Source organism: Chamaea fasciata, unplaced genomic scaffold (genome assembly GCF_029207755.1).
Source record: "Chamaea fasciata isolate MVZ Bird 193981 ecotype frontalis unplaced genomic scaffold, bChaFas1.0.hap1 SCAF_2, whole genome shotgun sequence".
NCBI lineage: Eukaryota > Metazoa > Chordata > Aves > Passeriformes > Sylviidae > Chamaea > Chamaea fasciata.
In genome coordinates this window covers 28,045,573-28,059,281 of record NW_027094087.1, presented here as the reverse complement: position 1 = coordinate 28,059,281, position 13,709 = coordinate 28,045,573, and the positions used below count along the sequence as shown (strand labels likewise).

Here is a 13,709-nt window from a genome sequence, read left to right as displayed (position 1 = left end):
TGGCCTTTAAGAAAAGGTTGTAACCTCAGCTGGGTCTAAACTTAGCCACCAGCCCCTCAGCAGCACCGGGAATAGCAGTGGAATAAGGAGAGTAGGGTTACGTTTAAGCTGCATGACCCCTCTCTTGTCTCCCACCCCAGTACCTGCGTGGTTCCCCCCGCCTGCCCACCCCCTCCCTTATCATCAAAGCCCTGCTCAGCCGAGCAGCCACAGGGGCATTCCAGCTCCCACCACCCCCACCCGCTCTGTCAGTCCAGATTTGCATCCCCACTGTTCCCACACCTTCCTCCGGGATGGGAGATTCGGGATTTGCGCGTGCTCTGGGCGTTGTACCTAAGGCGGGTTTGTCCCGCCGCACCTGCCCCGCACGGAGCCGGGGGATGGAGGCGGCGGGGCTCGGCGAGGGAGCCCAGCATGGGGGGCGGGGAGCCGGGCAGCGGCCATGCCAGGAGCGCTTCCTCCTCGGAGGCAGCCAGGGAAGGCGGGCCGAGGCGGCAGACGAGCAGGATTTCCGCCGTCACGTCCCGCGGGCAGCGGCAGCAGTGCCGCAGTGCCTCATTAAGATGGTGCTCACGCTGCCGCCCGTGGCCTGCCGGGGCAGCGATCGGCCAGGGGCCCAGCCCAGAGCACGCCTGGATAAACCCGCCCAGAGGGGGGGTCCCAGCCTGGAGGAGGGAGAACTTCCAGCCGGTACCTCCGCAGCCGGGGGGAATGGGGGACGTCTGCTCCCTCGGGGGTGACCCCAGCATCCTTGCAGTCCCTTTGCCCTTGCAGCTATAGAATCATGCAAGGTTAAGGGCTTGGAATGGACCTTAAAGATTATCCAGTTCTAACCCCCGTGCCATGTGCATGGACACCTCCCACTAGAGCAGGTTGCTCAAGGCCTTATCCAGCCTGGCTTCGATCACTGCCATGGTCGGGACATCCACAGCCTCCCTGGGCAACGTGTTACAGTGGCTCATTACCCTCACAGTAAAGAACTTCTTCCTGATACCCATTCTAAATTTTCCCCCTTTCAATTTGTACCCATTACCCCTTGTCCCACCACTACAGCTCCTGACGAAGTGTCCCTCTCCGGCTTCCCTGTAGGTCCCTTCGGATACTGGATCCTACTCCATCCAAGGGGGCAGAGACTGCAGCCGGGGCGGGTGGCTATCTGCCCTTTGTTACCAGGGGAAAGCAGCGCACACCATCCTCCGGAGCGGCACCGAGTCCAGCGGGAGCAGCCCCTGACCGGCAATCACCCGGGGGTCCCTCCCCGCCTCCTCGGGCAGGGCCGCAGCTGCCCATCCCCGTCCTGGGGACAACTCCCCGCAAGGACCGGTGCATCTTTCACCGCCGCCACCACCATCACCAACCCCCTTGGGGTGGCTCGACGGGAGGGTAATCGCTACGGACCCTCCGTTCCCGGCGCGAGGCCTTTGTTAACGGGGGGCGGCGGGGCGGGGGAAACAGGGGGGGTCTTCGGCATCCGCACCCGCAGCACGGGCGCACGTAGCCCGGTCCGGCCCCCGCGATGCCATTCGACAGCGTCGCGGCGGGGCGGACCCGCGCCCTACCCTCGACGCGGCTATAAAAGGCGGCGGGGAGGCGTTGCGCCACCTCCTCACTGCGCGCCGGGCGGTTCGGAGGCAGCAGGTAACGGCGGGGCGGGGGAGCTGCGCGGGGGGAGCGAGCGGCGGCGGGGGGTGGGCGTGTGAGAGCCCTCTCCCCACGCCCGCCCGCCGGCAGGGGGTGCGGCAGCCCCCGGGCGGAGCGGGGCCGCGTGGCGGCGGGGCCCACGGGCACAAAGGTGGCGCGGCGCAAAATGGCGGGGGCGGCGTGAGGGGGGCGGTGAGGCGAGGACGGAGAGGGGTGTGAAGGGGGGATGGTCGCCGGAGGAGGAGGCGGCGGATAGTTGTCGTGGTGGGGGGGAGGCGGGTTAATCGCCCGGGGCGGGGGAGTGATCGCCCGGGGGGGGGGTGGGGCTAGCTCTGAGCCCGGGTCCCCCTCGCCCGTTCTCCAACCCCCAGTCCCCGCGCCCGCCCCCCGCTCGCCCCTCGGCGCGGGCGAGACGTTAACGGCGCCGGGTGCGGGCGCGGCTGCCGGGGGCGGCTGCTGCCGGTTCTCCTCATGCCCCTACTGGTGGTTTCTGCCAGCAGGAACATCCCGAAGCGGCAAAGATGGTGAAAGTCGGAGTCAATGGGTGAGTACCGGGGCCGACGAGGCCAGCAGGGATTTGGGGGTGGGGTGGGGGGGGGGGCAAGGACGCCTCAAGGGCGCGGGGGAAGATTTGGGGGGAGGGAGAGGTTGAATCCCGCCGGTCTTGCTCCGCCGGCGCCCCCCAGGGCAGAGCGGTGCTGCTGACTCATTTCTCTTCGGATTCGGGGTGACTCACTCCGGAAGGGGCTGCCGTTGCCCGGCTGCCCCAGTTTCCCTCCCCATTCCCGGGCATCCCTGCATCCCCCCACAAAAAGGTCTCCTGGGGGATCGTGTGTCGATGGCAGCCCCGGAGATGTGACCTTCTCGTGCCGGGCCGAGGAGTAACCGGATCCCCGGGGCTCTCAGTAAATTTAGCGATTGACCTTTCCGGGGCGGGGGTCGCTCTTAATCTTTAACTGGGGTGCCTTGGCCTTTGGACGAGCTGCAGGGCTCCCTCCCGCCCTACCGGGCAGGGAGCAGTGGACGATCCCGAGGGAAGGCTGCCAAGGACTGCCTCCCATGCCCAGCTGGGCTGGTTCCCTGTTCCGCCTCCTCACGCATGTCTTTCTCTCTCCAGATTTGGCCGCATCGGCCGCCTGGTCACCCGGGCTGCCGTCCTTTCTGGCAAAGTCCAAGTGGTGGCCATCAACGATCCCTTCATTGATCTGAACTACATGGTGAGTTGCTTTGCAGTGCCCCCTCTGGGCCTTTCTGAGTAGGGCTCCTCTGGATCTGTTCTAGTAACTTCCCAGTGTGTTAGAGGATGATGGCAGCCTGGGTCCCTGACCTTCTGCTCCTCTCTTGATTAGGTTTACATGTTCAAATATGACTCTACTCATGGCCACTTCCGGGGCACTGTCAAGGCTGAGAATGGGAAACTTGTGATCAATGGGAATGCTATCACCATCTTCCAGGAGTAAGTATCTTTTTCCCCATTGCTCCTCTGGAGATTGAAAGCAAGTGTCTCATGTAGCAGCTCTTAAAATTTTGTCCCTCCTTAGGCGTGACCCCAGCAACATCAAGTGGGCGGATGCCGGTGCTGAATATGTTGTGGAGTCCACTGGTGTCTTCACCACCATGGAGAAGGCTGGGGTGAGTATGCTACAGAGCCATAGGAGAGAAGTGATAGTGCTGCCTTTGGGGCACTTCACCATCTGTAGAGATGCTCAAGATGGGGCTGTGAGGGAGAAGAGATCTGAAGAAGCAAGCTTGGAAGCATCCTGAGTTATGTAATCTCTTACTTCTCTCTCCAGGCTCACCTGAAGGGTGGTGCCAAGCGTGTGATCATCTCTGCCCCCTCTGCTGATGCTCCCATGTTCGTGATGGGCGTCAACCATGAGAAGTACGACAAGTCTCTGAAAATTGTCAGGTAAGGAGAGAACATGCCTTCTGACCTGGAGCTCTCACTAGCTGCCAGGGATCTCACTTCACCTCAGTGGAAGTGTTGCCTCTGGCTGATGTGCCTTTATCTCTCTACCCCAGCAATGCTTCCTGCACTACTAACTGCTTGGCGCCCTTGGCCAAGGTCATCCATGACAACTTTGGCATCGTGGAGGGTCTCATGGTAGGTCTGCAGCTTGGTGCCGAGGAGGATGACCTCATGTGAGAGGGAATGCATGTGTACTCCCTGTGTCACCTGGGATGCTCTTTCTGGAGGGTATTAGCTGTGTTCTTATTCCCATGCTCTTTCTTCAGACCACCGTCCATGCCATCACAGCCACACAGAAGACAGTGGATGGGCCCTCTGGGAAGCTCTGGAGGGATGGCAGAGGTGCTGCTCAGAATATTATCCCAGCGTCTACTGGAGCTGCCAAGGCTGTGGGAAAAGTCATTCCTGAGCTCAATGGGTGAGTGTTGTCCCTTCTCAGAGGTGTCAGGAGGAGGCAGAACATTCCTAGGCTGGCAGGAGAGCACCCGATGCTGTTCCTTGCTGACTCGTGTCTCTCACAGGAAACTTACTGGAATGGCTTTCCGTGTGCCAACCCCTAATGTCTCTGTTGTGGACCTGACCTGCCGTCTGGAAAAACCAGTAAGTGTTATGGATGAGGTCTCAACAACTTCCAGATGTGCCTTTGCTTCCTCTAAACTCTATATTGCACCTGGAGTTGTCCTCTCTGCATCCATCTTGTCCTGAAGATGTGATCTCTGTGAAGAGCACCTGCTGGGGTGTTCCCATGTGTGTCTCCTCCCTCCCCTGTCCCCAGTGGACATTTTGTGTGTGTTGAGATCTGAGCATCTTGGATCTGTCTCTCCTCAGGCCAAGTACGATGACATCAAGAGGGTAGTGAAGGCTGCTGCTGATGGGCCCCTGAAGGGCATCCTGGCATACACAGAGGACCAGGTGAGGAACGCCTGCTCACTGGTTACTGGCACTTAGCTCATTTTCCTAAAAGACTGTTGGCAGCAGCTTTGCCAGGATCCTGGTTCGGGCACCTGGAGTACAGACTCTGGGCAACCATATGCATTACAATTCTTGTGTTTCAGGTTGTCTCCTGTGACTTCAATGGTGACAGCCATTCCTCCACCTTTGATGCGGGTGCTGGCATTGCACTGAACGACCATTTTGTCAAGCTGGTTTCCTGGTAGGTGCAGCCCTGCAGGACATGGGGGTTGGCACAGACAGGTTACAAACTTGGGGTCCTGTTGGTTACTGCTGGTGATCCAGGTGGATACACAGACCTCCATCCTCACTGTGGAGTGGGATTGCTTCTTACCCGAAATTACTATAGCTGCCTCCTTCCCCCCAGAGGGTAGATGGGAGTTCAGTTGTGTGGGATGGGGCAGAGGAGCAGAAGAATGCAAGAAAAGGGTCAGCCCTGACAGTGCTTGTTTTCTGTCCCCAGGTATGATAATGAATATGGTTACAGCAACCGTGTTGTGGACTTGATGGTCCACATGGCATCCAAGGAGTAAGCTGAGCACACAGCCCCCCCTGCTGCCTAGGGAAGCAGGACTCTCCTTTGTTGGAGCCCCTGCCCTTGTTCACCACCGCTTAGCTCTGCATCCTGCAGTGAGAGGCCAGTTCTGTTCCCTTGTCTCCCCCACTCCTCCAACTTCTCCCCGAACCTGGGGGAGGTGGAGAGGCTGATAGAAACTGATCTGTTTGTGTACCACCTTACATCAATAAAAGTGATCACCATCTGAAAAGCCTTGTCTGTCTGTCTGTCAGGGGGAGATGGGAGGAGCGGGGTCTGTACGTAATGAACAGCTGCATGCCACAGTCTCTGCAAGCTGCAGTGAGGAGCTGAGGAGTGCAGCCTGCCGAGCTGCTTGTTCCACATGGGAGAGCCCAGACTCCAGCCCGTGAGCCAGGACAAGGTGTGGTGCAGGACTGCTGCGTGGTAGGATGGAAAGCAGCTCTGTGGCTCCATCCACCCAGCTCTGGATTTGCTTGTCTGATGGGCGTATGCAGAATAAAAGTGCTGAGAAGATGACTCTTGCATTTGGTATGGTAAAGGGACACAAGAAACAATTCTCCTTCCCCTGCCTCAGTGAGGGACAAGGAAGATACATCCTGGTGTTACAAGGAGGGTATTTCACTTGCTTTTACCTTTTAAAATGCATTGGCTTTGCCCCAGAGGAAATGGCTGCCTAGGGACGTGTCGAAGGCCAGCATCGGCATGGTGGTGGCCCTTCTTAATTCTGGCTTAATTCTGTGCGTAAGGAGGGGCAGTTGCAGTTAAGCTGCTGAGCAGCAAATCTCTGCAAGGTGAGTGTCAGCCCTCTGCCTCCCTGCATTAGTCCTGGAAGCATGAATGCTGCTGGGCAGGGACGGAGCCTTCCATGACCTGTGAGCACTAGGACAGATAAGCAAAGCACTGCACAGAATCACGTGGCTCTCCATTTTTAGCAGCTTAATTTAGCATCTCAGGGCTGATGTGTTCTCTCCCTGGTAGGCACGGTTGGAGCTGTTGTCCGGACCCCAACTGCTTTAGACCCTGATCTGGATGCTGCAAGGACGTAAGCTGGAGGAATTAAACTCTCAGGATCAAGGTATGCTAGGCATGGGTTCCCAGAGCCGCTTATCTCCAGCAGTTGGGCTGTGTAAGAATTAAATGTTTGCTGGACTCGAGGGCGATGACTCAAAATTGCATTGCAAAGAGAAGGTTGAATAACCTGCCTCCAGATAGGAACTGGGATTCTGAGCAGCTTGGTAGCCCTGGGACAGCAGAAATACTTAGATTGCACCACAAATGGCCCTGCCATTGGAGCTTTAGTAACTCTGGCATTAAGTGGGAGCTGCCTGGTGCTGGAGCTCATGGGAGGCAGCCCTCCCGTGAAGCTGGGTTTCTGCTGGGGGGGGCTGTGTAGCCTGGAGACCTGTCAAGATTACAAATGAGTCTTGGGTTGGTCCCATCCTGTCCTTGATTGCTGTGCCTGGGTGCTTTGAATGGCTGGGCTGTGTGCTGCTGCCTGCGTGTTTGTGTGCGTGCCAGTCAGCGCCTCGCTTGATAATCTGGAAGTGCAGAGAGGCTACTGAAACTCCTCAAGGCGGGGGAGGGATGGATGTCCTGTTTTCCCATGTGAAACATATTTTGAACCGGGTTAAGAGCTGGAACATTTCTACAAGTCAACTTTTTCTTCTAAAAAGCCTTATGTCTCCTAAGCGAGATAAGGCTACCTGAAAATTGGTAGAGCAAAGAATTCTTGTTACTTAACAAGCGTGAGCCGTATCCAACGTGAGATCAAATTGCTCTGGGAATGAGCAAAGTCATACAGCCTCGGGGTGGAGGGAAGAGTATGTGCTCTCAGACCAACAGCTGCTGGGAATATTCTGAATAAAAGTTCACTTTGTTTTAAAATACAATTTCAACTGGTTTACAATCTCATCTCTCCTAGAAAAATTACATGGTCTTGAGGCGAGGAAAGCCAGGAATTACAGCCTTTAAAACATGGTTGGTCCTGTATGGAAACAGGGAGAGTGAGTGTGGCAAACTAGTCATGCAGCTTTAGGACTGCCCTGGAGGGCTTGGTTTCCTCTCTCTAATATAACCTTCCTAAAATGCACAGCTCTTCCAGATCCTTATTTTGCATCCAGACACTGTGCCTGCAGATGGCACCACAGCAAGGCCCCTCTGGACAGATGGAAAAACTAGCTCAATGGCCAGCCTGTCTGAGAACTGCAACCCTGACCTAAAAAAACCCGATGTAATTTTTTTTTCCCCCATCAGTTTGCAAAATTGACGCATATGACTCTGGATGGCATTGAGATAAAGACAGGAGATCCGCTGTTGCAGCTGCTTCTGTCTCTGGAGAGGAGTTTTCCCCCAGGTAGGGGAGCTCTAGGTTTGTTCTGACAGCATTTTTAAGGAAAGCAGATAGAAATGCTTGGTCAGGGCAAGGCAGGTGCTTAGGCAGATAAAAGGAGGCTCTTGTCCAGCAAGGGAGTGGAAAGCAATTGTGCCACTTTGCTGAGACAAAGCAACTCCAAGAGCAGCTGCCACAAGCCAGAATCCATCTTGGTTTGTGAGCACCTTGCAAGGGGAAGGTACAGAAAGACACTGATCCTGGCTAAAGGGTTGACTGCCTTCCTCGGCTGGCCAGGCACCAGGGCTCACTGCACAGAGCCATGGTAGGAGAGGGATGCATCTGGGAAAGCTCTCTGGCTGACCCAAGAGACAGCTTCTCTGATGGGCAGGCAACCATTTCTAGGGGTGGTAAGCTCTACACTTTATTCTCCTTTTTTAAAGACAGCTAAGGGTAATTAGCAGTGGTGTTACAGAAAAAATTAGTTTTATAGTAATTTTGAACATTTAGAGAAATTATTTTATACTTGCTTGGCATTTGCACAGCCGACTATACATGCACTGCTTCCCCAAGAAAGGTCCTCAGACCACCTTCACGTTGAGATGTCAGCATGAAACTTCAGCATTAATGATGATGCCATGTAGTGAAAACCAGCTTGGGCAAATGTGGAAAATAATTAAGTTCACTTGAAAAATCACTCCAAAACATAGCAAAATGATGACTGTGTAAGCACAGTGAAATATGGTCTTGAACATTTAAAACAAAAGTAAATCAGTCTTTGAGCAAAGCAATTGACAAGCCCAGGGCAAGGAAGAGCTGATACAGGTCTCTGAAAGACTTAGGACACAGTTACAAAAGACAAACGTCTTAAAGGATAATGTTTCAACCTCCTTCATAACTGATGCCATTCTCAAAATGCAGGTTCATGACTTAGGGTATGCAAATACCCCTGGAGGCTCCAGCAGTACTCACATTTCATCAAAACCAAGCTGCCTAGCTTTGGGCAATCACAGTGTGCACATGCTGCAAAAACAAGTAATTCATTACTTACTCTTCCGAGCTGAATGTAATCTCTTAGTCTAGGAGAGCTGACTTACCTCCATATATTACCTTACTACAGAAGTATCATCTTCTTGAGGGAGTTAATTTAGTGTTCCCTAGAAGGAACAGTAGTGCTGGGTTATACTTCACAGTGTAAGATTTGAAAAGGCAGCTATCAAAAAGCAGAAGCTGTAGTCAAATGAAAATAAAAGAAAAACTCATAAATACTAGTAAATTAAACTTAGTAACCTCAAGGAGAGAAAAAAAAAAAAAGAGATTCTGTGACAAATAGAAAAGGAAAGCTGAAAACCTCTTTCAAATGCATCTTGGAGATAAGAAAGCTGCCAAAGAGCCGTAAGATGGTGTGGGAGTGATTAGGCAAGCTTAAGTCCATGAATGAAAAGCAAAGTCGATGTTTTGCCGTCAGAGGAGCTTTGGGGTGTTGCCAGACAGGGAATTCTCCTCGGCAGCAATGAGATGAAGCCACCACTGAAAACTTGAAGCATCAGGACTTGAGAACATGTCTGTGACAGGAAGGGCAGCAAACCACGTGCGAAACTCAGGTGGTCTCCAGCAAGAAATGGATGAACAGGTAACTGTGCAGCAAGTAATTCACCACTCACCGCAAACACACACCCTGCCCCCCCCAACCATGATGAAAAGCAATGGAATTTAGGAAAAAACAGGTTGGGAAAACCTTTCAAAGAACTGCCTGAGGACAAGGAAGACCACCCTCTCCAGGTTGAAAACTTGTGGCAAGGCTGGTGGCAACTGAGAGACATGAGTGGCCAGCATCAGAGGCCATCTGCCCCACCAATCAACACCTTCAAACAATTTGGAGCACCGGATGCCAAGGTGTGTTGATTATGCAAAACTTACCAAAACATTCAGCCCTGAATGAACCTGTGGAAAGGTGCAGAAGGATCTTGTGACCGAGTGACTGGGTTTTTAAAATGCTGGATGAAATTCAAGGTTGCTAAGTGAGAAATACTACATGTGGTGGGGAATACAGCTCTGACATTGCAGGCCTCAAAGCCCTCTTTTGACATTGCCCAAACCTCCAACAAACAAGTGAGCAACTTTTGTTGACCTTGGTCTGAGTCCTGTGACAGAAGGGAAAAAAAAAACGGTGGCTTGTAATCTCTGCAATCTCCATTTTTTTAGTTGCCAAATTGGATACTGGTTTAGGTGCTGGACACCAAGTACCAAATCTCACATGGCCTTTAGCTTCCCCATCTCCTCAGGATCCTAATATGCCTTCATCAGCCTGGCTAAACTGCCGTCTAGAACAACATCATGAAGTGACTTGAGGCACTGCACAAAAATGCTCACTTGTCTTTCTTTTTAGAAGCAAAGTAACTAAACTTTTCACTTTCAAAACATTTTTCCAGCCTGGAATCGTGGTTAGAAGTCTTTGGGCCATCTATTCCAATTCCTGATGCAAAGCAGGACAAAGGACACCAATGTCACATGTGGATAAAAGATGTTTAAAGACATCTTCAGTGTCTGGCTGAGAACTTGCACAGGATTGCAAGCTCCTTTCTGTTTCCTTTCCAACCCTTCTGTTCTCCCAGGCAAGGTCAGTCACTATTTCTTGCTCTTGGATATATCTGTGCATGGCTATATATGTATGGCAACAGAACCTCTCTTTCAACCCTATTCAGAAATATTCTGAAATGCCTCTTGGCACTTTTGACTGAGATATTTAGCCCTTTTGAGAGTCTGTATCATTTCTACGTATCAAAAATGGTATCAGTTTTGTCTGTCAGTTCCTTGTCCTTCTGTGAATACTACTTAAACTGCAGATTTTTTTCTGTTCTTTCATGATTTCTCTCCTCCTCCCCCCTCCACTGGTTTCTCATTGGCTTTTGTCCATGCCCTGTCAGACTAAGCACTGACGTCATTTGCTTGCCCATCCACCCAGGCTTTTCTTTAAATGTCTTCTGATGCTTTTAAAAACTGACCTCGGCGAACCACGGATTTCAGCAGCCAGTGCTTTTCTCTCAGCGTGGAGGTTACTGTACTTTGCAAAACACTGTTTGCAGGAACGCAGCGACCGCACTGTGCTTTAATTCAGCATTGCTCATTCCAACTCCCCAGGAAGCCTCAGGCTTTGTGTGGGGGGCCTTGTTCATCCCTACAGCACCCCATGCACCCCACATATTCGTGTGCTCCAGGTCATCTGCGCCTACAACTGCAACAGTGCTCAGCTGGAGATCCTGTCAAGGATCCTCCTTATTGCTAACTGCCTGGAAAGTGCTTCATCATTCCCTTCTGACTACATTCTGCATTTTCCACATACAGAACAGACTTGTCTGGTGAGTACTTCTCCTCTCTTGCCTTGTTTTTTATTATTTTCCCGATTTCAGCTAATAAAAAGAAAATATTACTGTTAGGATTGATTTTTCTTTAAATATACCTAGAACAGTATGTTAGTTCCTCAGACAGTCAAGTATTGTTTTTTTCTCTGCGGTGATAGGAGCAGCTGAAGACCTTTCATACATCTGAATTATTGTTGTCCCTCTATTCTTTTTCTCCTAACCACAGTTGTTGTAGTTGTTACAAGGATTATTTCTGTTATTGTAAGTCAAGTTTTATTATTATTTCTGTTAGTTATTCTTATTTCTAAGTACTTTTGTCACATGGCCACTTACTCAAGCAAGTTCACTCACTGAAAGTTATCTCATGTTATTAAATCACAGCTTTTTGAAAAACTGGAAAAACACTGCTCTTTCCATGATCTGCAAGTTCACTTACTTCACTCTAAGGAAAAGCTACAGAACACCACACCGTTCTCAGCTGTGACATTTTGTACTGGCTGATGTCTCAATTTGTTTCTCGGTTGATCCCTTGTCCTTAGGCAACCATCAATCCTAACCCAATCTTCATCTGTCTTAAGGACATCTAAAATCATTGCCTTACTTGGGCGTGCCATCACTTGTAAATTGATGAGAAATTCCCCCTGGCACAGCATATTCTTTGGTATCCCAAGCCAAGGTCTCCCATTGACAACACAATTTTCTTTGTCAAGCAAAGCAGGGAGGTACTTACAGAATAAATCAATGTGGTTTTTGAGGGGGATTCAGGAGTATATAAAAGACCCTTCAATGCCTTGATGAAACTGTGTGTCAGAGCATGTTTGGCTATCAGCTCTAGAGTGAATATGACTTTTAACATAGCTTGTAAACCAAATTCACAATGGCTCTTGCCTATTTGTTTATCCAACAGGCTAGACTGGTCTAGCAGTTCTACCATATGGCTGTGACCCTTAAAAATATCAGGTAGCTACATTTCTTCCTACCCTGATGATTTCTGTTTCCTCTTGCACTTTGCCCAGATGCAGTCTGCCCTTGAAGCTGAAAATGCTGCCTCTTCCCATCTGTTGTGACATTTGTCCAGCTTGATCATGATGGCTTTATCATCACTCCTAGCATTAATCACCATGTGAGGCGGCTTGCCAGATGTTTTCTGGAGCCTGTCCATGCATCATCCAGGTCCATTTCCAGTGAGACAGCACTCCACCGTGTTCTGCATTAATTCTGACCTCTCCTTTTGAAAGGAGGTTTCTTCCCTGTAGCCAGAGTATTTGACCTACTTGATCATCACGTGCGAGTTTTGGGACACCCTGTGTCACAGGTACCTGAGACACAACAACTATAACTGTATAAAGAGTATCGCCAGAGGTAAAAGGCTTACAAAAGTCAAGCTCCCTGCTCAAACTGAGAAACACGAACAACTTTCTACGCAGCTTTGTCCTCTCCTCCTGTCTAAGAAACATAATAAATAAAACAGGCTAGCAGGAATCCAAAGGTGTCCTAGTGAAGGCTGTCAGCATTGCATTTAGGTCTATCCAAGGAATCCTGATATGGGGAAAGCTAACTTACACAATTGCAAGTCACACGGGATGAGTGACAAAGCACCTCCAGCAGAAGGGTGCTGGGTGGAAAATACAGGACCTTGACTGACTCAACAGACAAGTCAGACTCTTTCAGTGATATGATCTAAAAGAGATGGGATCCAGGAAGGAGTGAAGGGAGGGTGCAGGTTCACTTAACACAAGGAAGAAGATGTGGGCTACTTAGTGGTTAGATTTCCTGAACCCTCTGAAGCAAGTAAGCACCATCCCACACTCATGTGGTCAAGTGCAAGGAAAGTGATGATCTCCACCCTCTCTGTGGGAATATCTGCTAGTGTTCATCAAGAAATTCAGTGGGCCAGGTCAGAATCTCAGAATGAGTAAGGTTGGAAGGGACTACCAGTGGAGTAATCTGGTCTCAACCCCTCTCCTCAGGCAGGGTCATCCCAGAGCACATGGCACAGGATTCCCTCCAGACGGTTCTGGAATATCTGCAGTGAGGAAGACTCTACAACCTCTCTGGGCAATCTGCTCCAGTACTCAGACACCTGCACCATATAGAAGTTCTTCCTTTGTTCAGGTGGATCTTCCTGTGTTCCAGTTTCTGCCCATTGTCTCATGTCTTCTTGGCACCACCAAGAAGAGGAGCCTGGGTCCTTCCTCTGACACCCAGCCTGCGGATACTTATAGACATTGATGACGTCCCCTCTCAGATATCTTTTCTCAAGGCTGAACAGGCCCAGCCCCCTCAGCCTTTCTTCATGAGACACTTCCTCACCTCATGATCTTCATCCACCTTTGCTAGACCTGCTCCTAGAACTTCATGTTTCTCTTGTACTGAGGAGCCCAGAACAGGACACTGCACTCCAGATTTGCCTCACCAGGGCTGAGTGGAGCCTCAGCTTCCTTGCCCTGCTGGCAATGCTCTTCCAAATGTACCCCAGGACACCCCTCGCCTTCTTGTCCACCAGGACACAATACTGGTCCATGGGGAGCTTTTTGTCCACCAGGACTCCCAGGTTCTTTTCTGAAGAGCTGCCTCCCAGCAGGTCAGCCCACAGCCTGTGCTGGTACATGGGGTTATTTTTCCTCATGGGTAGGACCCCACATTTGCCTTTGCTGAATTCCAGAAGGTTCCTCTCTGTCCATCTCTCCAGTGTGCTGAGGTCACTCTGAAGGGCTGCACAGACCTCTGAGGTATTGGTCACTCCTCCCAGCTTTGTGTCATCAATGAACTTGATGAGGAAGCATCTACCCTTCATCCAAGTCAATGAGGGTGGTAAACAAGGATGGGCCTGGTACTGAACCTTGTGGGACACCACTAGTGACAGGCTACAACTAGACCCTGTGCCACTATGACCCTCTGGGATCTGTTGTTCAGCCA

At 51.3% G+C, this 13,709-nt stretch overlaps 1 protein-coding gene across 2 annotated transcripts; it reads left to right on the top strand.

Moving 5' to 3' along the window:
* The first annotated feature begins 1,577 nt into the window (after window positions 1–1,577).
* Window positions 1,578–5,328, top strand: GAPDH (glyceraldehyde-3-phosphate dehydrogenase). 2 transcript variants are annotated; one of them, XM_066175486.1, is made up of 12 exons: window positions 1,578–1,638; window positions 2,142–2,185; window positions 2,759–2,858; window positions 2,991–3,097; window positions 3,183–3,273; window positions 3,435–3,550; window positions 3,664–3,745; window positions 3,877–4,028; window positions 4,132–4,210; window positions 4,439–4,522; window positions 4,666–4,763; window positions 5,025–5,328. In XM_066175486.1, the coding sequence occupies exons 2-12, from the start codon at window positions 2,163–2,165 to the stop codon at window positions 5,092–5,094; spliced, it is 1,002 nt and encodes a 333-aa protein (XP_066031583.1). In that variant the 5' UTR covers window positions 1,578–1,638; window positions 2,142–2,162; the 3' UTR covers window positions 5,095–5,328. The 2 variants fall into 2 exon arrangements, with proteins under 2 accessions (XP_066031583.1, XP_066031584.1); XM_066175487.1 differs by having other exon boundaries at window positions 1,592–1,638; window positions 2,139–2,185.
* Window positions 5,329–13,709: the final 8,381 nt, after the last annotated feature.